The following is a 27,367-nucleotide window of genomic DNA, read 5'->3' as shown; positions in this document are numbered from 1 at the left end:
GTACACAAAAATCTCCTTTACTCTGTCGCCTCATTGGGGGACACAGAACCATGGGACGTCCCAAAGCTGTCCCTGGGTGGGAAGCAATGGACGAATATTGTGCTAGCAGGTCCCTAAATTTGGGACACTGCCGCCTGCAGAACCCGTCTACCCAGGCTCGCGTCCGCTGAGGACTGGGTATGAACACTGTAGCGTTTTGTAAACGTGTGTAGGCTAGTCCAAGTGGCCGCCTTGCACACTTGTGCCGAAGCCTGGTGCCGAATGGCCCAGGAAGCCCCTACCGCCCGCGTAGAGTGTGCCATGATACCGGCCGGAAGAAGAGAATTGTTAAGGCGGTAGGCATCCTGTATGGTGGACCTGATCCACCTGGCAAGAGTAGCTTTGGAAGCCGGCAGACCCTTGCGAACGCCTTCCGGAAGAATGAAAAGAGAATCAGACTTCCGGAAGGGTGCAGTCCTAGACACGTAAACATGCAATGCCCTGACGAGGTCAAGCGTATGCAAAGCCTTCTCTACTCTATGAACCGGAACCGGGCAAAGGGATGGCAGTGAGATTTCCTCATTGAGGTGAAAGGTGGTACTGTACGGAGAACCACCTTGTCCTGGTGAAAAGCTAGGAAACGCCGTCTGCAGGAAAGTGCTGACAATTCAGACACCCTGCGTAGCGAGGTGATTGCCACTAGAAAAAACACTTTCTGTGACAGAATGCGGAGTGGGACTTCTTTAAGGGGTTCGAAAGTTAAGGTCCCACGTCTCCAGTGGACGTCTGTAAGGGGGAACCAATCGGGAAACCCCCTGAAGAAAAGTCCTCACTTGCGGCTTGTTAGCAATACGCTTTTGAAAAAGAACTGAAAGCGCTGACACTTGGCTCTTAAGCGAGCTGAGGGATAGACTGGCATCTAGACCCGACTGAAGGAAGTCTAGTACATTTGGGAGGGAATAAGGGAGTGGGACCTGTCCGCGAGATTCGCACCAGGAAAAGAAAGCTCTCCAGGTACGATAATAAATCTTGGCGGAGGCTGGCTTCCTTGCCCTGATCATGGTCGTAATAACTTCCGGTGAGAACCCTGCCTGGGTTAGTACCCAAGTTTCAAGGGCCATGCCGTCAAATTTAGAGCCCCTAAATTCTGATGGTAGAACGGACCTTGTGACAGAAGGTCATGACGGTCGGGGAGACGCCAGGTTGCGTCTACCGTAAGATGTACGATGTCTGCGTACCATGTATGTCTGGGCCAGTCCGGCGGGATTAGGATGGTTGGAACTGCCTCTTGTTTGATCTTCCTCACGACTCTGGAGATCAGGGGGAGGGGTGGAAAAATGTACAGGAGCTGGAACTGGGTCCAGTCCTGAACCAGGGCATCCGCTCCGAGCGACCGCGGGTCGTGTGTCCTGGCCATGAAATTGGAGACCTTGGCGTTGAGATGGGATGCCATTAGGTCGACATCCGGGGTCCCCAGCGCTGGCAGATCTGGTGAAAAATCTCGGGGTGGAGAGACCACTCCCCCGAATCCATTCCTTGCCTGCTGAGGAAGTCGGCTTCCCAGTTTTCCACACCCGGAATGTGGACCGCAGAGAGTACCGACCTCGTGTCTTCCGCCCAGTGGAGGATATGTGCCACTTCTCTCATCGTCTGGGCACTGCGGGTCCCGCCTTGGTGATTCACATATGCCACCGCCGTGGCATTGTCCGACTGTATCCGTATGTGAGAGGCTGCCAGCAAGTGATGAAAGGCTCTCAGTGCCAGGGAGATGGCTCGGATTTCCAGAATATTGATGGGCAAGGACGCTTCCATTGATGACCACTTGCCTTGTGCCCTGTGATGTAGGTGCACCGCACCCCAACCTGTCAAGCTTGCATCGGTGGTCAGAACCTTCCATTGACCTGAGAGAAAAGGTTTTCCTCTTGCAAGCAAAGTTGGCTTGAGCCATCAATGTAGGGACCTCCTGGTTGACGATGTCAACCGGAACTCCCTGTCGAGGGAGAAGGGATTCCTGTCCCAAGACTTGAGGATGGCTAGTTGAAGAGGCCTGAGGTGAAACTGGGCAAATGGTACCGCCTCCATTGCTGCTGCCATCCTGCCGAGGACTCTCATGGCAAACCGGAGAGATCGGGGAGGATTGCGGGGGAGTATGCGAACTCCCAGGCGGAGAGCCAGTGTCTTGTCCCTGGGGAGGAGCACCAGACCCCTGGAGGTGTCGAATAGCATTCCCAGGAAGGTCAGAGACTGACGGGGTAGTTCATGACTTTTGTAGGTTGACTAACCAGCCTAGGCGACTCAGGGTGTCGATTGTGATTGAGACACTGACCTCGCAATCCTTGAAGGTGGGAGCTTTGATGAGAAGGTCGTCCAGGTACGGAACGACTAGAATGCCTCTGGAGTGCAGCACGTCCATGGTGGCGGCCTTGACCTTGGTAAATGTTCTTGGAGCCGTGGCAAGTCCGAACGGTAGAGCAACGAACTGGTAGTGGTTCTGGTTGATAGCGAACCGAAGAAACCTTTGATGGGCGGGAGCAATTGGTATGTGAAGATATGCGTCCTGTACATCTTTGGAGGCGAGATATTCTCCCTGTTCCATGGACGCTATGATGGACCGGAGGGACTCCATGCGAAAATGACGGACCCGTACTTATTTGTTGAGCTGCTTTAGGTCTAGTATTGGCTGGACGCTGCCTCCTTTCTTGGGAACTACAAACAGATTGGAGTAGAACCCTCGGAATCTTTCGTTCACGGGAACTGGTACTACGACTCCTGCTTGAAGGAGAGAGGAGACCGCTTGGTGGAAGGCACTAGCCTTGTCTGGTGGTGTTGGTGGAACAGAGAGGAAGAACCGGTTCGGTGGAGTGGAAGTGAACTCTATCTTGTATCCGGAAGACACTATTTCCCTGACCCACCTGTCTACTGTAATAGGCAGCCAGACTTGCTGAAAGAGTAGAAGTCGCCCGCCTACTGGTGGGATGTCTTCCGGAGTTCGTGAGTCATGATGAAGCGAAGTTCTGAGGTTTTCCTCCCTTGGGTTTCGCTTGGCCTGCTTTCGACTGCCAAGTCCTGTCTGGCCTCTGCGCCGTCCGTGGGTTGTCCCTGCGTGGGGAGCGGTTGCGATTTTGTGCTGGGTGCAAGACGGACCAGCCCGAAGAATTCCGAAAGGATCGGAATCGTGTTTGGTTAAACGTGCGTTTAGGTTTCAGTTGAGGGAGAGAAGTACTCTTACCTCCAGTGGCATTGGATTTCATTGTGTCCAACTTTTCGCCGAAAAGCCTTCCACTAAGGTACGGAAGATGCGTGAGAGACTTCTTTGAGGCCGCGTCCGCTTTCCATTCCCGCAGCCAGAGGCTACGTCGAATCGTAATGGCATTTTCCGCTATCCCCGCTAGACCTCTTGCTGAGTCTAGGGCTGCATGAAGCATGTAGTCTGCTACCACTGCTATTTGAACCGCTTGATCCGAAAGCCCGGGATTTGAAGCTTGAAGACCATCTTGCAGTTCTTTGGCCCAAGCCAGGATGGCCTTGACCGCCCAAACTGAAGCGAACGCAGGGGACAGGGAGGCCCCTGCTGCTTCGAAAACTGAGCGAGCCATGCGTTCTACTTGCCAGTCTGCTGCGTCCCTGAGGGTTGAGCTATCTGACAGTGAGAGTAGGGTCTGTGCTGCTAGTCTAGATACTGGGGCGTCCACTTCGGGTGGATCTGTCAACCCTTTGGTGTCCTTCTGTGGGAAGGGGTACCTCGCTTCCAAATATTTGCGATTGGCAAATTTTTTTCTCAGGCTGTGAAAACTGCTTAGTAAGTATTGTTTGAAACTCTGGGTGATTAAGAAAGACCTTAGGCGGTTTCAGAACACTTTCAAAGCAAATCTTGTGTTCTGGGGCTTCCGGGGCTGTGTCTGAAATTTCCAGCACTCGAAGGATGGCAGAGATTATGTCCTCAACTAGCGCTGTATTGCTAGGGGGACAAGGTACCAAAGACCTCTCCGTTTCGTTGTCTGAGTCGGAGTCACAGATGGCTTCCGAATCCTGCGTATCGCTAAGGCGTTCCCTGGTGGGCGACCTGGGGCGGGGGTCTTCTGTGGTCGTGGATCGCTATGGTGAACTGCATTGTCTGTCTCTGATAGGGGACTGTCTAGGTGAACTGGAATGACGGTGTCTCTTCCTGGAGGGGGAAGACCGTGTGCTATAGGACGACGCAGGTGACCGCGACCTGTGGGTCCGCTTACGTCTGTGAGTGTCGGAAACAGCATGTTCCTGAGACAAGCTGTCCTTTTGCTGGGTAACGTTCATAGCCGAGACATGACCCTGCAGAGCTTGCAGCAATGTAGCGGTTAGGTTATCTATGGCCTGTGTCATAGACTGCGACATCTGAGTAGCCCATTCCGGCGTGGTATCTGACACTGAAGAGTTGGTAGGGATTCCCTGGGGTTCTAACCCAGAGTTCTGGATGCAATCCCGGCAGTATGTGCAGAATGCATAAAAACAGTCCTGCCTGGTTCTCTTTCTTGAGCCCGGCATAGTGCACAGAGGCTGGCTATCAGGGACCCTAAAGGGGTGGCTATGCAGAGGAAACCCACAGAGAGCCTTATAGGTAATATAGATTCACAGCTTGAGTAAAGAGAACCCAGCTGTGATCTTACCCCACCAGTGTGCCCCTAGGTCCAATGCTGACAAATCACAGTTCTGTGCCCCCCGGAGACTGCTGTGGCTCTCTTCCCTGCTGAAGGCGTCCGTTGTCAGGTATGGCCTGCAGCCAGAAAAATGGCCACCGGGACGCTGAGGAGAAGAAGAAGGGGGCGGAGAGCTGAAAAAGGGCGTGCAGGGCTACGTAAAAAACGCGCCCTTTCTGTCTCGATCCGCCCCTTCTATGACACTATAAAGTGTCATATTAGTCATCCGGGGTGCGGGGAAAAAGACGGCGGCTTCAGCTAGGCCGAAGCCGCGGTCTCAATTAGAGATCTGTTGCCCAGGAGGGCTCCAGGGTGGCACAGTAGTCCGGGAGGGGGTCGGATCTGCACCAGACCCCCCCGGAATGGGCGACTGGCTAGCGGTGCCTGTATGGGGGGTGCCCCTGAAGCGCTATGGAGCCGCTGCTGCTGCAGAGACGGGCGCAGAAAGCCCTGTCTCTGATGTGCCATGTCTGCCTGCACCTTCCCCCGGCCCCAGCGGGATCCCACAGCTGGTCTGGGGTCCCTGGATGCTGCAGAATGCTGCCTGTTCTCCGACCCTACCTGATGCCTGAGGGGGATTAGGGAGGGTGCGTCTGTTACTGTCAGGGGGTCTTCATCCTCACCTCGACCTCAACCCAGACCCCAAAGGGGTTGGGGAAGGAGGGGGGGTCTCAACTTTGGACCAGTACCCGAGGGACTGGGGAAGGAGTGACATGGGGAACCGCCATCTCAACTTCAACAGGGCACCCCTAAAAAAAAGGGGGCCAAGAAGGAGCCATGCCGGGAGTCTCGCTGGAGACCCACTTTTTTTCATCTGTATTCCGGAAGAAAAAAAAATCCTTAGGTGTGCCTCCTTGCGACACTAAGCAAAAACTGGAGAAGGCTGACGCCGTCCAAGTATGTGTATACTGCAGAGGAGGAGCCAAAGTTAATCTTTTTCAGATTATGCATAGTGTCGCCTCCTAGTGGACAGCAGCATAACACCCATGGTTCTGTGTCCCCCAATGAGGCTGGTTTCACATTAGCGCTTTTGTGCGCAGCGCATCGGGCGCACCAGTGCGCATGCGCACTGCGCACCTATATTTTACATGATGTGCGCATGGTCTTGCGCATATTTGCGCTTTCGTGCGCATGCGTTTTTTTGTCTTTTGCGCCAGGCGCGTCAGACGCAACATGTTGCATTTTTGGTTCCGCCCTGTCTCGTTAAAACAACGCATGCGCACGGCATGCGCACGGAATGCGCAAAAACACCACATTGGAGCCTATGGGAGCGCAATACTTGCGCATGGTCTTGCGTTTTTATGCGCATGCGTTTTTTACATAAACATGACTGAAATTTGGTCTAGACAGTAAAAAAAAAAAATTGAACCAAGGTGATAAAATGGTGTGGGCACTGGGATTCCACAATACTTTAAGGATTGCTCACTAGTGGACACACAGCACAAGCTGCACCAATGTAAGTATGAAAAACCTAATGTCTGGCTGAAATTTCAATACATTTCTATGTACTTATGTCTCTTTTTTTTTTTATTGCAGCATGTCTTCATCTGGTGAAGAATATGTCCCCGGGACAGGGCAAGAGGCAGAAGAAGTGAGTACTATGCTACCGTATGGATTTGAAAAAATAAACACATGTGATTAATTTTTTTGGTTTAATTTTCAGAGCTCATCCTCCATCACGCCACCACCACCGGAGGAACGGCAGGAGCAGCAAGGCCAAGTGCGGGCGGGTAGACGTGATGTAAGTACAGACGGACTGTTTTTTTTTTTTTTTTTACTTATTTTCTAGTCTGGTTTTTTTTTTTTTTTTTTGGTATTTTTTAGTTTTTTTTTTTTAAATTTTCATGGTTGTTTTTTTCGATGTTTGTTGTTTTTTTTCCATTTATTTCCATTTAAAACAAATAATTTTTTCATGGATTGTTTATCAATATCTAGGGCTCAAAGTGTGTATGTGTGTGTGTGTGTGTTTGTGTGTGTGTGTGTGTGTATGTTTGTTTGTTTGGGTATATGGGCACGGGACTATGGGATGGAGGATATATATGATGGGTATATGGGCACGGGATAGAGGATATGTATGATGGTATATGGGCACGGGACTATGGGATGGCGAACATGTATCATGTGTATATGGGCACAGGCATATGAGATGGTGAATATGTATGATGGGTATATGGGCACAGGACTATGGGATGGAGGATATGTATGATGGAATATGGGCACAGGACTATGGGATGGAGGATATATATGATGGGTATATGGGCATGGGATGGAGGATATGTATGATGGTATATGGGCACGGGACTATGGGATGGCGAACATGTATCATGTGTATATGGGCACAGGCATATGAGATGGCGAATATGTATGATGGGTATATGGGCACAGGACTATGGGAAGGAGGATATGTATGATGGAATATGGGCACGGGACTATGGGATGGAGGATATATATGATGGGTATATGGGCATGGGATGGAGGATATGTATGATGGTATATGGGCACGGGACTATGGGATGGCGAATATGTATGATGGGTATATGGGCACAGGCATATGGGATGGCGAATATGTATGATGGGTATATGGGCACAGGACTATGGGATGGAGGATATGTATGATGGAATATGGGCACGGGACTATGGGATGGAGGATAATTTTAAATTTATATAACTAACCACAGTTAGTTACTATGCCCGGGCAGCGCCGGGCTCTTCAGCTAGTTATCGATATTTTTTTTTTTAAAACCTTTCAAAGATTAATGTTTGTCTTTCTTTTCTAGGCTCCACAGCGGGAGGAGGACCTCGCCCTGGACAACGACGAGCTCATCCGTCTAGTCCAGGAGCGAGTCCCGTTGTGGGACACCCGTCACCAACTGCACTCGGACAACGTGGTGATCCGGCGGCTCTGGAACGAGGTGGCCGCATCGCTGATGGATGGCTGGGACAACGCCTCTCCCCGGGTCCGCAAGGATTTTCGTAAGTATTTAAATGCAGTGTGATGCAGCAGTGATCTTGGCCGGGATCACCCAACTGTGTGTGATGCTATTAACTCCATGGAGTTTCTATCATCACACACAGTTGGATGATCACAGCCTCCAGTGCATAGTCTTACTTTTTTTCTTTTTTTTTTTTTTTCCATCACAGTGAACAAAGTCAGAACCCGTTGGCGCTCGATGAAGGACCGCTTCAACAGGGATATCCGTCAGGAGAATAAGGTTCGCAGTGGTGCTGCGGCAAGGACCGGCACGAAGTACCGATACCATCGTGCCTTGGCATTTTTAAGACCGGTCCTTGCCTCCCGAACGTAAGTATTTTCTAGTTGTATTGTGTTTTATTCTGTGCTTTTCTATTCCACAGGAGTTGGCGATTGTTAATTTATGGTAGTAATTTCTTTCTTTTCTTTTCACAGCACCTGGAGCAACACCCTGCAACCTGGTCCCGAAGCGGTCCTTCATCAAGCTGCCCCGGACCCCTCCCAGCCATCCATCAGCGAGGAAGCACCTTGCAGGTCTGCACCACAGTCATCTGGAGACCAGGAAGCTGGTCGCTCAGGTGTTCCCCTGTCCCAGGTCTCTGCCACTGGTTTTGCGGGCACTTCCCGCCAGCAGCGGCAGAGGACCTTGGACAGGCCTCTCATGCCCGAGTTCGTTGAATTGAGCTCGGTGTTTCAGAGTAGCCTCAAGGCACTCTCCGATAGACTTGAGAGTGGTTTCCTCCTTTTGGACCAACGCTACAAGTCTATCGAGGGTCGCCTTGAGCGCCTGGAAGTCGACCTCGCCAGACCAGCGCATCATTTTTATACCCAAATAGCTCGGGACACGGCGGAACACCTTACCCCTGACCTCCAGTTGACTGTCATGCAGGCCTGCAACAATGCTTTTATGCAGGCTATGCAGCAGAGTAGGATTATGCAGCAGTCAGTGGTGGCATTTCCACCGGTGCCACCACTGACTCGTTTTACAGCATTACCTACTTCTGCTGCATATCACTGCACAGCCACCACACTTCCAAGCCTCGCCAAACACCAATATACCGCCCCAAGTCCGAGTGCAGCTGGACACTTACCCGCCAACACCATGCCAAGCGCTGCTCCTGCCTGGCCCACCACTGCTGCCGCCACCACCACTGGATGGCCCGTCGTCACCACCCCTGCCTTGAGCGCCGCAACCACCACCACCAGCGGGAGGACCACCCCGGTATGGACCGCCACAGCCACCACGCCTGCATGGACCGCCACCACCACCACCACCACCACCACCTCGGAGCAGCATCAGCTGGGGGACCCGCATTCAATATTTACGGCCCCTGCCAGGACATCCACCACCTCCAGCATGCCACAGCTGGAACAAGATCCTGGCAGGCGGTCAACAAGTGCCAGGCGGTCCCCCAGCTCCAGCCAGTCCCCAGCCTCCAGGCGTTCCAGAGGCTCAAGGCAGTCCAGAGGCTCAAGGCGGTCCAGAGGCTCAAGGCGGTCCCCGGGGTCTAGCCAGTCCTCAGGCTCAAGCGAGGACAGCAGGAAGACGACGGGCCACCGTCCTAAAAAAACAAAGAGGAGGACTCTTACCCTCCCTCCTCCCTCACCTCCCACTTCACAACTTTCCTTGCCTCAGCTCCCTTCCCCCACTTCTTTGGTTCCTCCTTCCCCTAGAACCCCTTACTCCACCCAAAGCCGTTCCTCATCCCTCCACACACCCCAGTTTCCAGCAAATAAAAAATAATTTAAATAAATGTTATATTTTTTTTTCAAAATAATGTTTGGTTATTGTGTCTTTCGCCGCCTGCACACACTGCGCCCTACACTATGGTTTGTTTTTCTTTACTTTCTACCGGATGGTCAGCCATCCAACTCTGAAAGGGATACTATATTTCTTTTTTTTTATATATATATATATATATATATATATATATAAATAAAACAAAAATGAAATATAGTATCCCTTTCAGAGTTGGATGGCTGACCATCCGGTAGAAAGTAAAGAAAGGGAAACCACCAAAAAAAAAAAAATATATATATATATATATATATATTTTTATATAATTTTATAAATATATATATATTATTTATATTATTTATTATATATATATTTATTTATATATATATAAATATATAAATATATATATATAAATATATAAATATAAATATATAAATATATAATATATATTTATATAAATATATATTTATATTTATATATATATATTTATATAGATATATATTTATATAAATATATTTATATATATATATAAATATATTTATATAAATATATTTATATATATATATTTAAATATATATATATATATATATATATATATATATATATATATAAATATATATATATATATATATATTTATATATATATATATATATATATAAATATATATATAAATAAATATATATATATATATATATATATAAATAAATAAATAATAATATATATAAATGTTTGTTAAAAATAAAATACATGGTTTTTTATACCTGTACCCAGTGTACTGTGTCTTAATAAACTCCACTACTCATCTGCCCAGGTTAAATTGAAGAAAGGGAAACCACCATAAAAAAAAAAAAAAATATATATATATATATATATATAAATATATATATAAATATATATATATATATATATATATATATATATATATTTATATATATATATATATAAATATATATATATATATATAAATATATATATATATATATATAAATATATATATATATATAAATATATATATATATATATATAAATATATATATATATATATATAAATATATATATATATATATAAATATATATATATATATATATATATATATATATATTTATATATATATATATATTTATATATATATATATATATATATATATATAAATATATATATATATATATATTTATATATATATATATATTTATATATATATATATATATATATATATATATATATATATATATATATATATATATATATATATATATATATTTTTTTTTTTTTTTTTTATGGTGGTTTCCCTTTCTTCAATTTAACCTGGGCAGATGAGTAGTGGAGTTTATTAAGACACAGTACACTGGGTACAGGTATAAAAAACCATGTATTTTATTTTTAACAAACAACAAAACTATTAAACCATTTGATCCTGCCATGCTACACGACCAACATCGGATAAAAAGTAGTCCGCAAATTGGTCCCTCATTTGGGCAACTTCGACTGAGGACCGAAGAGGGTGCTGAGTAAAATCTGGCAAAGGGTTGGCAGCAGGCTCATCCATGTCAAAGTTCGGCCGCTCCTTTGCCATAACAAAATTGTGGAGAACCACGCATGCCTTCACGACCTCATCAACTGTTTCCATTTTGAGATTGATGGCGGTGCTGAGAATTCGCCATCTGGACACTAGAATGCCAAAGGCGCACTCTACAGTCCTGCGAGCCCTCGTAAGCCTGTAGTTGAAAATTTTCTTGCGGTGGTCCAAGTCACGGCTGGAGTACGGCTTCAGCAGGTTTGGGCACATCTGAAATGCCTCATCCCCAACCACTACAAATGGCAGTGGTGGAGTTTGGGTTTGGGGAAGAGGCCGTGCCAGTGGAAAATTGAAATGGTTGCCGTACAACCTCCAGCCCATATCAGAGTTCTTAAAAGTCTGTGAATCGTTGCCCCGTCCGAATGCCCCTATGTCCACCGCCACAAACCGGCAGTCTGCATCCGCAATGGCCATTAGGACTGTGGAAAAGTACTTCTTGTAGTTGTAGTACTCGGAGCCACTTCTTGCGGGTTTTGTGATGCGGATGTGCTTCCCGTCCACCGCTCCTAGGCAGTTCGGGAAATTGCAGACTGCCCAGAATTTCTCCGATATTTGAAGCCACTTTTCGGCAGTGGGCAATGGCAGAAACTCCGGACACAGAACATCCCACAGAGCCCTGCAGGTGTCGGCAACAATCCCAGATAAAGTTGAGATTCCCAGCCGGTACTGGAAATGCAGGGATGAAAGACTCTCTCCAGTTGCCAGGAACCTGCCAAACATAAAAAGAAAAAATAATTATATTTCTGTCTTGGGTATTACTAAAAACACTGAAAATAAAAAAGTACATGGCCTAACTATTTTGCATGTTTTTTTAATACAACATAGCAAAAAAACATTTTATAAAGGCTTGGGATTAGTACATGCCAGAAGAAAAACCATTATGCAAAAAAGCAATTTCACAAAAATAATGTTAAAAATCAATAGCCAAAAAAAACCTAATTTTTTGGACCAAAAAAAAAAAAAAAATAAAAAGCCAAAAAAATTATGCAAACATAACAACATACATACCGTAAGGTGACAAGGAGCCTTTCTTCGGGAGGAATGGCACGCCGGAGCTGAGTGTCCCTTCTCCGGATGTTTCCTTCAACCATACCCAGCAAGTCAAGGAAGCTTTCCTGGGACATCCGTGTATAGTCAGCAAATTTCTCCGGGTTTTCCTGTAGCTCGCTGTACAGCGTGTGATATGCTCCACGGCTTGGCCGGAGTTCGATGATTGGATGCCTCCAAAACCTACGCCGCTGCCGTCTCTGCTGTCTCTCCCTCTCCCTTTCTTGCTGGCAACAAAAGACATACGCCTGAGACAGCGCAATGTCAAGATCCAGCTTGAAGCGGAAATTATCCAGACGCAAGTCCATCTTGACACCGGAAACAGCAGCAAAATCTGATGAATTCAGCAGTACAGGGTCTATAAAACATTCCAATGAAACACGCCCACTGGTGACCCATTGGTGGTCAAAGATTTTGCTATTGTGAAATGTCACACCTAAAAACGCATGCGCATAAAAAACGCAACCGCATGCAAAAACGCATGTAAAACGCAAGTAACACTGCGTTATTTTGACGCATCAGCGTGCGCATGAAGAAAAAAAACGCACATTTGTTTTGCGTTTTTCTTTGCGTTTTTTATGCGCACGATGCGCTGCGCAAAAAAACGCTAATGTGAAACTAGCCTGAGGCGACAGAGTAAACTACTGTGTGGGCGCACGACAGGGCTCGGAAGGGAAGGAGCACCGCTTGACCATTTAAATGCAAAATTGGCTGGAATCAAGATTGGACGCCATGTCACATTTGGAGAGCCACTGATGTGCCTAAACAGTGTAAAACTCTTCATAAGTGACTCCATTTTGGAAACTAGACCCCTCAAGGAATGCATCTAGATGTGTGGTGAGCACCCTGATCCCCCAGGTGCGTCACAGAAATTTACAACGTTGAGCCGTGAATATAAAAAAAATAACTTTTCCCACAAAAAATGTCCTTTTAATCCCAATTTTTTAGTTTCACAAGGGTAACAGGAGAAAATGACCATACAATTTGTTGGACAATTTCTCCTGAGTACACAGATACCTCACATGTTGTTGAAATCTATTTTTAAGGCATGGTGCAAAGCTCAGAAGGGAAGAAGCGCCATAGTGGAGTTCAGATTTTGCTGGAATGGTTTGAGGGTGTCATGTCGCAGAGCCTCTGAGGTGCCAGAATAGCAACCCCCCCAACAAATGATGTAATTTTAAAAATTACAACTCTCAATGAATTTATCTAGGGGTGCAGTGAGCATGTTGACACCATATGTGCCTCGCAGAAATGTATACCATTGGGCGATGAAGAAAAAATAATTACATTTTCACCGTTAAAATATTGCTTTAGTCCCAAAGGGATAATAGGAAACTATGGACCTCTCAGTTCATTGTGCAATTTCTCCTGAGTTCGCCAGTACCCTAAATGTAATGGGGAAATACTTTTGAGGCACAGTGCAAAACTCAGAAGGGAGGGAGCACCATAATTTAGTGCAGATTTTACCATTATTGTTGGCGGGTGCCATGACCCACTGGGAGAACCCGAGGTGCCAGAACAGCAGAATCCCCCCATAAGAGACCCCATTTTACAAACTACACCTCTAAATGAATTAATCTAAGGTTGAAGTGATCATATTGACACCACAGATGTGTCACAGAATTTCATACCATTGAGCAGTGAAGAAAAAGTAATCACATTTTTACCACAAAAATTTTGTTTTAGGCTATCTTCACACTAGCGTTTTGGGCCGCAGTGCACGGCCGCCGCTAAGCCCCACCACCCTGCATGCCCCCTCCGGTCATCTACGCCTAGTATCGCCCACGGCTGCATGCGATCTGCACACCCTATCGTTAACATAGGGTGCGCAGACCGTGCGCTGACCATGCACTAGTAAAATTTTGCGTGCGCTGCGCCCTTTCGACGGTGAGCCGGTGTGCGCCGAACGCACCATGATGCATTTTGGTGCGCTCGGAGCACCGTGAACAGGGTGCAGCGCACGCAAAATTCTACTAGTGCACAGTCAGCGCACGGTCTGCACACCCTATGCTAAAGATAGGGTGTGCAGATTGCATGCAGCTGTGTGTGATACTAGGCGGAGATGACCGGAGGGGGTGGGGCATAGTGGTGGCCGTGCGCTGCGGCCTAAAACGCTAGTGTGAAACTAGCCTTAGCCCAAGATTTCACACTTTCACAAGGTATAGGGGTAAAAATGGCTGCAAATACAATTTCTGCTCAACGTGGAAATACCCCATATGTTTCTGTACAGTACTACTTAGTCATACGGTGAGACTCAGGAGGGACGGAGCGCTATTTCCTTCCTGGAGTTTTATTTGTCTCTTGGAGCACAGATTTTCCTACAATAGTTTGCGGACTCTTTATGCAGAGCCCCTAAGTGTTAGAAAAGCAGAATTCCTTCTCAATTACTCCATTATGGAAACTATACCCCTTTGGGAATTTATCTACAAGTGTATTGATGATTTTGACTCCATGGGTATTTTCCAGAATTAAGCAGCACTGGATATTGGAGAGTGAAAATTGCAAATCTGCTATTGTAGTGCCCATACATTATAGTGCCCACCAGTAAGTTATGCCCACCTTGTGCTTCTGTAGACATGCACCTGTAAATTAGGTGGGCTCTCATCACTACAGAAATGACAAACATGTGGACGCTAAATATGGTTTAGGCACATTATGGGGGTTCAGAAGGGAGGGGGGCATTTGGATTTGGGAATGCAGAATTAGCTGGATTTCCAGAGCAATGACAGATGACGGACCTGAGTGGAGACTTGCAACTTTTGTGGATGGAGTTCAAGCTTATTGGGAACATTTTAAATAACGTTAGGGATAACATTTATCCGGCGCTCTTCGCTGAGCACTGATTTTGGGGTTTCCATCTAAATCTTTGAATGACGTGATTTAGATGAAACCACCAAGGGAACCATTCACTATAATGAGGCAGCAGAATTACTATGGACTCCCTCTAGCCTCTGTTCAGTGGTGTTCTTTTCATAGGTGCAGAAAACATGCTTTACCATGCTTTTATATACGCATAAAAAGACGAACACTGCCGGATAACAGGTCAGACGGCGTTCACAGTGCCTACATCTGCCTCATTACAGGGAATTTTCCTCCCAGGATTCTGTCTGAATCACGTATTTCAGAGATTTACATGGAAACCCCAGTGTCAATGCTCAGAGTAGAGCACAGGATAAATGTGAGCTCAGCTTTACTGCGATCTTTTGGAGACAAAATTCTTTGTGTCAGTACGATTACAGCGATACCACATTTATAATTTTTTTATGTTTTTGGTGCTTTTATGAGACTCCATGCAAAGAGAAAAGGTCGCACTCATCGAGATGGAAATTTCACTGATTTATTGACATATCATGAACATGTCAAGTCGGGGGAGTGACATAAGGAGTGCAAAGAAGGCTGACAACGGCCGTTACGCGCTGCTCGAGCTGCTATGAGACTATTTTATAGAAAAAATAGTTATTTTTGAATCGCTTTATTCTCAGATTTATAATTTTTTTATTTTTCCGCTGGTGGAGCAATATGGCGGCTTGTTTTTTGCGCGACAAGATGAAGTTTTCAGCAATACCATTTTTGTTTACATTTTTTATTGTGTTTTATTCCACTTTTTGTTCGGCAGTATGATGAAAAAGCATAGTTTTTGTCTCGTTACTTTTTCTTTCTCACAGGGGGTTCACTGAAGTGGTTAACTAGTAGGTGACGACATTGAGTCACCATGACAGCCCCTCACAATAATGTAGTGGGTGTGGCGATCGGAGGGCAGATGGAATCCCTTCCTTCGGCCTGCATTCTAAATGCTACGATCAATATCCATCGCAGCATTTAGAGGGTTAAACTGCCGAGATCAGTGAGGGAACCGGTCCTGGCAGTGAGTGCCTGGTTTCAGCTGTCATATAAGTTGAACAAATGGTGACGATTGCGGACTCGCACAGCTCCTGTGCACGCAAAATCACCTGGACGTATCCATATGTCCAAGGTTGGTAAGTACTAACCTGGACGTATAGATACGTCCTAGGTAGTAAAGAGGCCAAAACTGTTGTTTTAATTTTTACTTCATAAATCAATAGTACACATGAAAATAAGCAACCAGGTGATATATTTTATCAGAGAAATTTGCTTCTTTCTCCTCTTGGACTAATCATTCATTCTCAATTCAGAGGAATAATCTGTATTCAGTGAAGACAGATTTCTATATTACTGAGATAGGAGATGGCAGTTGCTACTGATGAGATTATATGTGGTTTGGAGGGTGAAGAGCTCTGCTTCTCGCTCCTCCCTTCTCCTCACCTCCTTTCATCTACACAGACTCGTGTCACTGGTAACTGCCATGTCCTATCTTCGTAATATAACAATTTGTCTACACTGCATACAGATTTGTACCCGTAAATTGAGAATTTTGAGAATGAATTAGTCTAGGATGAGAAAGAAGCAGATTTCTCTCTGCACAATTGATTTTTGAAATAAAATTTAAAACCTGTCAGCAGAATTTTGCTCAGTAAACTGCAAACACTGTCAGGTTTGCACCATTACACTGATTAAAATGATATCTTGGTTGATGAAATCGACCTTGTGGTTATTGTTTTGTCTTTATTTGTAGTTTTCAGTTAATGAGATTCTCGTTCTCCGAGGTGGCCTGTGGAGGAGGTGGCGGCCTTCATGTGGGGCTCTGCTTACATATTCATCTGTATGGGCTTATGATAGGTCACTGACTCTTCAATTACCTGCCTCCTATTTTAAATACTGCACAGTTCATATTGTGGTCTTTGGGGGAAAAAAATTATTTCAGAAAAATGGCGCTGCCGGCGGCGCATGTGCAGTAGCATCTATAGCTTGCATGTAATAGTGTTGGCTTTGAAAAATTTTTTTAACTTCAACAAAATGGCGCCGGCGCAATAGAATCTATCGCTTGCTGAGAGATGCTACTGTGCAAGCGCCACCGACGCCATTTTGCTGCAGCCAAATTTTTTTTTCATTATTAGACCTGTGTTGATATATGAGTTAATGAAGTCAACAGTATCCTGGATAAATACAGGACTCACATCCAGCATATATTATTGGGAGAAAGACTGTCATAAAAAAAACCCTGAAGCTTGGTTCAGGCAATGAACGATCTACAAATGAAAAAAGGAAAGAAGCTTTGTGCTATTTTATTAACTAAAACTAAAAACATTTTAACATATGTAAAAATTATTTCCTCATGCGATAGATAGGAGCCCATAGTATTTAACCCATCATCTTTTTAATCCGTATAACAAAAATTAACATATAGGATGGTATCCCACTAGTGTTTTTCAGAAAAACGATGCCTTTTCAGTCAAGTTTAGCCTGATGGTCAGTGTGGAAGCAGATGATTAGTTATGGCGTGTTTTTATGAATGTTCCAAGCGGTTTTGCTATAAGGAAAAAGGACACAAAACACTTAAACATAAATTCTTGTAAAAAAACAAGCTAAAAAACTGCAAATAAAAAGCAAACAAAGTCATTTGAAATAAAATGAAAGGGCGTCCTCTAAAATTGCTGCAACTATATCTTACTTCCAGTAATTCATCCCCGCTGTACAGTTTTCCACTGCGACCAACAGCCCCTTCTGGTAATATAGACCTTAAGAAATGATGACCAGCAGAAGCTTCAAGGCTTATGCCCAATCCACTGCTCTCACTGAACTTGTTAACCTGGGCAACCTGGAAAATATATATAAAAAATGCACAAAACTGTAAGTGTGTATCTTTGAGCAAATACCCATCCAAGCTGAATTCATTTGGGAAATGCATGTAATTGCTCAAGTTTCCATAGTAACTATATAGGATTTTGCTGTATTTTGGATGAAAAAAAAAATCCTAAAACACATTCCAACTGTCAGCTCTGGAACGAAAAGATAAAGAAGGAAACATAAACTGGCAGAATGCTGTGCTGGTCGTGTAAAAATAAGAATGCAAAAAGACAATTGCATATCATATTCTGCATTTCTCAAGTTAAAATTGTAAAACTGAAGTATTTAACAGATTCTAGACAGATCGCAGATCTTCATGCTTAAATGGGTTGCTCTTTCTGAACCATTCTTATCCATATGTGCTTTACAAATTGAGGTTCTGCACTCAGAACGCCAAAATATAAACCAGAATGGAACTCATTCTTTCAAAACCAGACGTGAGTATCTTTAAAAGGTAAGGCTTAGCTTGAAACCCTATCTAACATATTGCGGAAACATAGTCACAATCAAGAGAAATTCAGATTACATACTGCCAAGATCCAGAGATCTGTGAGTTAAGAGATGAAAAGGCAAAGTACTCTCAGACGCATTGTGGCTCCCTTCTTCTAATGATCAGTGGTTGTGCTAGGGTTCAGAACCCTACCATTGGCATTTTCTGATATGACAAATAATGATTCAAAGTGAACCTTCCTTTTAAATATCAACTATATTTTCAAGTATTAAAGTGAGAGGGTTATTCTTCTAACTGTACAATCTGGTACTAGTATTAAATGAATATCGCAAACTCAATGTAGGGACAGAAAATTTGATTAGTAAAATATTTCTTTACTGACACTCCAATATAAAACTTGCATATATGACAAGTACTTCTAGAGCAAACTATTATATATTTACAGTGCTCAGCATAAATGAGTGCACCGCAACAGATTTGTTAAAAATCCTTTAGTTTCCTTTCAGAGTACACATTTTCAACCATATGTACGTCTAAGGCTGGTTTCACATTAGCGGTTTTTAGCGCAGCGCATCGTGCGCGTCCATGCGCACCTATGTTTAACATGGCGTGCGCATGGTCTAGCGTTTGCACGCGTTCAAATGAGTTTTCGTGCGCGTGCGTTTGTTCATCGTGTGCGCCTAGGCGCGCTTGACGCAACCTGTTGCATTTTTGGGTCCGTCCAACGGCGTAAAAAAAATGCACGCGCACGCTTGCACATGGAATGCGACAAAATAATGCATTACAATCTATGGGAACGCAGGTGTGCGCATGGAAATGCGCAAACGCAGGCGTTTTAAGAGTTAACATGGCTAGAAACTGGTTAAAACGCATGCGCCTAAAAAACGCAAACTCATGCAAAACGCATGATGCGTTTTTTGCATGCGTTTCTATTGCGCTAAAAAACGCTAATGTGAAAGTAGCCTAATTATTCATTAAACGGGTGTCTAGCAGTCATCTGACTATGAAAGGGAATTATTTTTACAAAGACGCCCTCTTTCCATATCACGATGTCAGCAGCAATAGAAATGTCACAAGACCTGAGAAACAAAATAATTTATTTATACAATAAAGGTGAAGGCTACAAGGATATCAGTAAAGCTTTTCCTTTCAGTCAGAATACTGTGCAAAAGTGATACAAAAAATTAACAAAGAAGGAATTGAGAACATGTTGCAGAGATGTCCAGGCCGACCACGAACGATAACATGCAAATAGGAGAGTCTTCTGATGAGAACAGTTGAAGAAAATTAATGCAAGTTCACTGCAGTTAGCGAAAGATGAAGAGAGCCAAACCAGTGTGAGTGTTTCCCGAGACACCTCTTGGCGTACACTGCATAAGAATGGCATGTATGGGTGTCAAACATAAAAGAAGCACCTCCTTAAAGCCTAAGCACTAAAAATAGCCTGCTTACAATTAAATGCTGAAGTGATGAGATCAAGACACATGTTTTTGGAACTGATGGTTTCAAAACTGTACGGCTTTGCAGAGATGAAGAGTACAAAGAAAAATGCATGGTGCCTACGGGAAACATGGAGGTGGCAGTTTTCTTATGTGTGGCTACGTGAGTGCTGCTGGTGTCAGGGAGCTATATTTAATTGATGGTATCATGAATTCACAGCAGCAAATCAGCAACAGAGAAAAATCATAAAACATAACCTTTAATGGATATAATAAAAGCTACCAAAGATTAAAGTGCAGATAAAAACACACTGAATCAAATACCACAGACCATAAGGCTGTGTGCACACGCTGCGGATTTTGCTGCGGTTCCGCAGCGGTTTTGGCCGCTGCGGACCCGCAGCAGTTTCTGCTGCGGTGTACAGTACCATGATTACCTATGGGAATCAAAAACCGCAGTGCAGACGGTGCGGAATTTTCCGCGCGGATTATCTGCGGTTTTCAATCCGCAGAAAGAATTGACATGTCAATTCTTTCTGCGGATTCTCCTGCGGTTTGCCATCTCCTCCATTGAGGAGATGAAAAACCGCAGGGCAAAACCGCAGAGCAATCCGCAGGTAAAACCGCAGGTCTTTTGACCTGCGGTTTCACCTGCGGATTTTACAAAATCCGCGCGGATGAATCCGCACATAATCCGCAGCGTGTGCACACAGCCTAATGGAAAGTGTCTGTATAAATCTCTACAACAGATCACCCCCAGTATATACATGTGGCTATTCCAAGTCCAAAAATTTGAAAAGATTGGACTAAAGAAAACCTGGTTTAAACCAATATGAGTAAAGACCAGGTACAACCAATGAACAGTTTCCTTATCAGAGGAATATATAAGAAAAACCTCTACCCTGTACAAGTTATCAAGGAATATGCCTATTCATGCATATAGAGAAGACATCAAAATAACAAATCCATAAACATTATGTGAAAAGGAAAGGTCTCACCACATGCAAATGGAGGATGTCCAAAGTCAGATGTCCCATCTGAGTCATGTCAGGTCAGGAAAAAAAAAGGCATTCGCCCTATTCAAGCCCTAAAGGAGCTAACAATTCTAACACCCATGACTCCCACCCACCCTGACAAGGGCAGTCCACATCTAACCCTCACAATAATGGCCCTACAAAGTCCCTGTGCATTCCGACGCGTTTCGTCACTTGTTGACTCTTCAGGGGACCTACTAGCACATATTGGGCATCATAACAGAGTATACCGGCTGCCTCCTAAGATGCCATTGTCATCTTTGGCCTGTTTCACACTTCCGTTTTTGACCATCAGTCAAAATCCGCCGATTTTGCAAAAAAAGGATCCGCCATTTTTTTTGGTGGATCTGTTTTTTTCCCCATTCACTTGCATTACCGGCGGATCTTGACGGATCCATTGGATCCGTTTTTTTGCGTCCGCCGAGATGCCTGGACGGACCATGTAACGTTTTTTGTAGTGCAGGATCCGCATATTGATACAGCGCATGCCCGGAGGAATGAAGTCAGGAGGAAATTTAACCCTGAAAACATTTCTGGCGGACAGAGAAAAAATTCTCTCTCTCTCCCTCTCTCTCTCCCCTTCCCGGGCAGCGGTTCCTTTAAAATTCTTCATTCGGCGGATCCGTCAAAAAAACTGATCCGGTGGCACCCGTTCACATCAGTTAGCAACGGATCCGCTTTCCGCCTTTTTGGCGGATTTTAACTGACATAAAAAACTGAAGTGTGGAACAGGCCTTTCCTTTTCACATAATGTTTATGGATTTATTATTTTGATGTCTTCTCTATATGCATGAATAGGCATATTCCTTGATAACCTGTACAGGGTAAAGGTTTTTCTTATATATTCCTCTGATAAGGAAACTGTTCATTGGTTGTACCTGGTCTTTACTCATATTGGTTTAAACCAGGTTTTCTTTAGTCCAATCTTTTCAAATTTTTGGACTTGGAATAGCCACATGTATATACTGGGGGTGATCTGTTGTAGAGATTTATACAGACACTTTCCATTATGGTCTGTGGTATTTGATTCAGTGTGTTTTTATCTGCACTTTAATCTTTGGTAGCTTTTATTATATCCATTAAAGGTTATGTTTTATGATTTTTCTCTATTGCTGATTTGCTACTCTGTATCGCGAGAATTTGTGGGTATTTAATCCACTTAGTGCTGTATCTCTATCATGCATTCACAGATGTACTGCTCTATTTGAAAGAGAAGATTCTGCCATCACTTCGTGCCCTTAGTAGGCCTGCACTTTCCAATATGACAATGAGCCAAAAACACATCTAAGGCCACTTTTGAAATTTTGAAGAACACAATGAAAGTGATTCATTGGCTAAGTATGCCTCCTGATCTGCGCCCAATTGAACACCTATGGGAATTCTGAAGAGATAACTTGAGCATTACTCTCCATCCAGCATTCAGGTTCTAAAAGATGTCGTTCTTGAAAAATGGAAAAAGATAGATGTTGCAATATGTGGCCAACGTGTTCATTCCAAAAATCATGGAGGTCACACAAAGTACTAGATACGGTTGTTTTTGATGTGGAGTGTACTCATTTTTACATAATCTGAACTCAGTAAGACTGAAAATATTGTACTTCAAAAATTTTGGAAATTGTTCTTGTGTTCAGTGCGATATTAAAATCTTACTTTTCAAAAGGGGTGTACTCATTTATGCTGAGCATGGTATATGGCATCCAGACACAATATAAAGAAATCAATATGAGAATTAATAGTGCTGTGACTTTTCACAGCTCTTGTTGCCAAATTATTACCATAAGTCTTCTGCTACTTTTATTTGAATAAAATGAATAGATTAACCTACACAAATGATTAAACATACCACAATGTCATAATTATCACCCATGATTCTCTGCCACTTGTTTCTGAGAGCATCTTCCTGAATTATGGTCAGATTACATTCATCTTCTGGAAAAGAAACAAAAATAATGTGAAAATAGATTCAACTTCATGATACGTTACTTGTAAAAGTAAAAATGTTGTGGCATAATATACCGTAAGTTTTTGCCACTTATTTGGCTACTTATCCCAATATGTAGTAGGTGTAATAATAATAATATTAGCAAATACCTCTAATTAGAAATGTAGTATAGTTCTTCTGATTAGCTATGTTGCTTACCCAATGTGCAGAGCATTGCAGTAGCTTAGGTATCCATGGTTACAACCACTCATATAGCGACATTTAGTTGTTAGTGGTCGTAACCATGGATACCCAAGCTACTGTAATGCCCTGCACACTGGGTAAGCAACATAGCAAATCAGAATAACTATACTACATTTCTAATTGGAGATATTTGCTAATATTATTAGGATAGGATCTTGGGGTGGGAATACCCTTTTAATCTCTACAAGCTAATATCTCTACAATAAAGATAAGAAAATAAAAAAATAACACAAAGTTGTATTTAGCTCTGAAACCACTATTTATGTTACTGGAGAAGTTTTAAATGTTAGCAAAAAATGTAGTTTTGGATGTGGCAAATGGAAAGTGTCCGAGCTATTTCTTTAAAAGGGACATTTGGACATAAAAAGGCAGGATTACATTATTTTATCTTTTTGGGGGAAAAAAAACGATATTATTCAGAGTTGTCATTTGGTTTAGGAACCAGATTTCTGTCTGGAAGGCTTAAACTATTTTTTTGTGAAAAGGAACACAATGTAACCTGTAATTTACTGCCTGAATGATAGAATATTACCGTAAATAGCTATGCCTAATAAGCATTTTGACACCTAGGATATGCTTGCATTGCAATCTCTTACCGTATAGCAAAATGCCAGTAATTGCAAAAATAAGAAAAGAAGACTTGATGTCAAGTGATATTTTCACTGATGTGCAATTTTACATATTCTGGATCAGGCCACATGCACACGTTCAGTATTTGTTCAGTATTTGGTCAGTATTTTACCTCAGTATCTGTAAGCCAAAACCAGCAGAGGAACAATCAGAGGAAAAGTATAATACTAACACGTCATCACTTCTGTATTTATCACCCACTCCTGGTTTTGGCTTACAGATACTGATGGAAAATAGTGACCAAATACTGAAGGTGGGAATGTGGCCTTAGATGTATATTCATCTTATCAAAAAAATAGACACTTAGCGTTTTGCTTAAAGGGGCAGTCCCATAAACAACTTTTATTACCTACGCCCAGGTTAATGGACAAATGTATGATCACGTGTAGTCTCAAAGTTTCCCCTTCAAATGCAGACTTTATATGCATGCTCAAGACTTGCTCAATTCATTTCCATGGGATAGCTGGAGAAAGACTGTCAGGTGCACAGAAGTGCATAGAGATACAGTCATAAATGTACAACCATTGCTCCTTTCCATTTTCGGGCCATTATTCTCCAAATCAGGTGTGAGACGTCGAACCACAAACAATCATACATTTATCATATAGGTGATAAATAGTGATAAGCGAGTATGCTCGTTACTCGAGATTTCCCGAGCATGCTCGGGTGTTCTCCGAGTATTTTGTAGTGCTCAGAGATTTAGTTTCTGTCGCTGTAGCTGCATGATTTGCGGCTGCTAGACAGCCTGAATACATGTGGGAATTTCCTAACAAACAGGCAATCCCCACATGTATTCAGGCTGTATAGCAGCCGCAAATCATGCAGCTACCGCAACACAAACTACAGTTGTGGCCAAAAGTATTGACACCCCTGCAATTCTGTCAGATAATACTCAGCTTCTTCCTGAAAATGATTGCAAACACAAATTCTTTGGTATTATTATCTTCATTTAATTTGTCTTAAATGAAAAAACACAAAAAGAATTGTCCTAAAGCCAAATTGGATATAATTCCACACCAAACATAAAAAAGAGGGTGGACAAAAGTATTGGCACTGTTCGAAAAATCATGTGATGCTTCTCTAATTTGTGTAATTAACAGCACCTGTAACTTACCTGTGGCACCTAACAGGTGTTGGCAATAACTAAATCACACTTGCAGCCAGTTGACATGGATTAAAGTTGACTCAACCTCTGTCCTGTGTCCTTGTGTGTACCACATTGAGCATGGAGAAAAGAAAGAAGACCAAAGAACTGTCTGAGGACTTGAGAAACCAAATTGTGAGGAAGCATGAGCAATCTCAAGGCTACAAGTACATCTCCAAAGACCTGAATGTTCCTGTGTCTACCGTGCGCAGTGTCATCAAGAAGTTTAAAGCCCATGGCACTGTGGCTAACCTCCCTAGATGTGGACGGAAAAGAAAAATTGACAAGAGATTTCAATGCAAGATTGTGCGGATGTTGGATAAAGAACCTCGACTAACATCCAAACAATTCAAGCTGCCCTGCAGTCCGAGGGTGCAACAGTGTCAACCCGTACTATCCGTCGGCGTCTGAATGAAAAGGGACTGTATGGTAGGAGACCCAGGAAGACCCCACTTCTTACCCTGAGACATAAAAATGCCAGGCTGGAGTTTGCCAAAACTTACCTGAAAAAGCCTAAAACGTTTTGGAAGAATGTTCTCTGGTCAGATGAGACAAAAGTAGAGATTTTTGGGCAAAGGCATCAACATAGAGTTTACAGGAGAAAAAAAGAGGCATTAAAAGAAAATAACACGGTCCCTACAGTCAAACATGGCGGAGGTTCCCTGATGTTTTGGGGTTGCTTTGCTGCCTCTGGCACTGGACTGCTTGACCGTGTGCAAGGCATTATGAAGTCTGAAGACTACCAACAAATTTTGCAGCATAATGTAGGGCCCAGTGTGAGAAAGCTGGGTCTCCCTCAGAGGTCATGGGTCTTCCAGCAGGACAATGACCCAAAACACACTTCAAAAAGCACTAGAAAATGGTTTGAGAGAAAGCACCGGAGACTTCTAAGGTGGCCAGCAATGAGTCCAGACCTGAATCCCATAGAACACCTGTGGAGAGATCTAAAAATGGCAGTTTGGAGAAGGCACCCTTCAAATATCAGGGACCTGGAGCAGTTTGCCAAAGAAGAATGGTCTAAAATTCCAGCAGAGCATTGTAAGAAACTCATTGATGGTTACCGGAAGCGGTTGGTCGCATTATTTTGGCTAAAGGTTGTGCAACCAAATATTAGGCTGAGGATGCCAATACTTTTGTCTGGCCCATTTTCGGAGTTTGTTTGAAATGATCAATGTTTTGCTTTTTGCTTCATTCTATTTTGTGTTTTTTCATTTAAGACAAATTAAATGAAGATAATAATACCAAAGAATTTGTGTTTGCAATCATTTTCGGGAAGAAACTGAGTATTATCTGACAGAACTGCAGGGGTGCCAATACTTTTGGCCACAACTGTATATCTCCAAGCACATTCAAATACTCGGAGGACACCCGAGCATGCTTGGGAAATCTCAAGTAATGAGAATACTCGCTCATCACTAGTGATAAATGTTGTTTATTGGGCAAACACATTAAAGAAGTAAAAGGCTTGTGTGAATTTGTGAAATGCTGCATTCCATAAGGTTGAAAATATAAAACGTATTTATTTGCTTAAGTTATTTTGTTTAGATTTTATTTTCTGAAGGAGATAAAAGACATTTAAGGCCCTAATACATATAAGTTGAACCCTCCGATATTCACAGGTTCAGCCACCAGTCTAGTTTAATGTGAATCGGGGCAACCGGAACGCCGGCAGGTCACTTGTGGCCAGAAACCGACGGGAGCGACGCTGGAAAAGAATGAAGGCAGATGACAGGTACTTAAAAAGATTTTTAAAAAATCATAGATGTTAGTGTCATTTTATTAATAAACAAATAACACATTTTAAACATATGTATTCAACGCAGGAAAGAGTGGAGTCGAATCTTCCGCGAATAACCCAAGACCTGATAGTTTGTCTCATAAAAAGACAATACATTGCAAATGTAACCGTATCCAATGAATGAAAATCAAAGCAATTATTGCCTGAAGTTCTTCTGAAACCTATACTTTACTCAAACATGACACAATGTGATAATACCCATATTGTCATTCTTTACCTTACATCACAAAGAAATAATACCAGCATATGCAAGTTTTTGAAATGGCTCCAACTAAAGATGCAGGTCAATTGAACTTTTTTAAATATATTCTTGAAATAAGCTAGAACTGTCAGATACAACAGTGTAGCGAGAAGAAAGATCTAAGGGACAGCTGGCCAACTCCACCACTGACAGATTGTTGCAGAATGCTTTTCCCATGCAGCACACTATGGAAACCTGTACCTGTTTGTATGCTTTTTCCTTTTGATGCAGACTGTTTGACAGTTGTACTCATCACTGAGGATAGCAGTTGAGTTTTCTTAGCACTTTCTGTAAAATAAAGTAAATGGCACACATGAAAGTAATTCACAACAAATAACCGGCAATCACAATAGTCCAAGAAGTCTGAAATACTCCCCCTGCAGAGGACTGAACCCTTCAAGAGCAGGGGGAGATTCCCAAACTAACGATAAACAGTGCACAATCTAGAGCGAGATACCCCATTTGCAGTGGCATAATGCCAATAGCAGCAGAGTTGGGGGTGCAGTATGTGCACACTGCATACAGATACAGGTCAAAGCATCGATGGAACAAGAAGCCGATAGCTCTTTGTTCCATTAGTCACTAAATCTGCTCTCTGAGTATCAGTGCATCTGATGCAATGACGTCACTACATCACGCCCGCTTTGCGCAGCTTAAGACCACACTGCAGAGACCGGAACAGCAGGAAAACAAGGAGAGCAGAGTAGTTTTCTTTTTAATTTTATTTTATCAATCACTTGTGTGGGGATTT

General features: G+C 43.3%; 1 protein-coding gene and 1 long non-coding RNA gene across 10 annotated transcripts in view; one reads left to right on the top strand and one right to left on the bottom strand.

Annotated features, from left to right (window-relative positions):
- The window catches only part of MPDZ (multiple PDZ domain crumbs cell polarity complex component), a 249,883-nt gene that overhangs the window by 154,456 nt on the left and 68,060 nt on the right, over positions 1-27,367 (bottom strand). For all 9 annotated transcript variants that reach the window (XM_073572172.1, XM_073572174.1, XM_073572176.1 and 6 more), the window contains exons 12-14: positions 26,818-26,904; positions 22,462-22,547; positions 17,519-17,665 (exon numbers count right to left, since the gene is read on the bottom strand). In XM_073572172.1, coding sequence (XP_073428273.1) covers positions 17,519-17,665; positions 22,462-22,547; positions 26,818-26,904 — 320 coding nt within the window. The remainder of the gene's footprint in view (positions 1-17,518; positions 17,666-22,461; positions 22,548-26,817; positions 26,905-27,367) is intronic.
- On the top strand, positions 6,143-7,177 carry LOC141086280 (uncharacterized). The gene is made up of 2 exons (XR_012231569.1): positions 6,143-6,243; positions 6,316-7,177. It is a non-coding gene; the product is annotated as an uncharacterized lncRNA (long non-coding RNA).

The sequence above is a fragment of the Dendrobates tinctorius genome, unplaced genomic scaffold, assembly GCF_039654945.1.
Source record: "Dendrobates tinctorius isolate UK_male_01 unplaced genomic scaffold, ASM3965494v1 ptg000031l, whole genome shotgun sequence".
NCBI classification, from domain to species: domain Eukaryota; kingdom Metazoa; phylum Chordata; class Amphibia; order Anura; family Dendrobatidae; genus Dendrobates; species Dendrobates tinctorius.
Note: the sequence above shows the minus strand (reverse complement) of the source record. Positions and strands in the feature narration are given on the sequence as shown.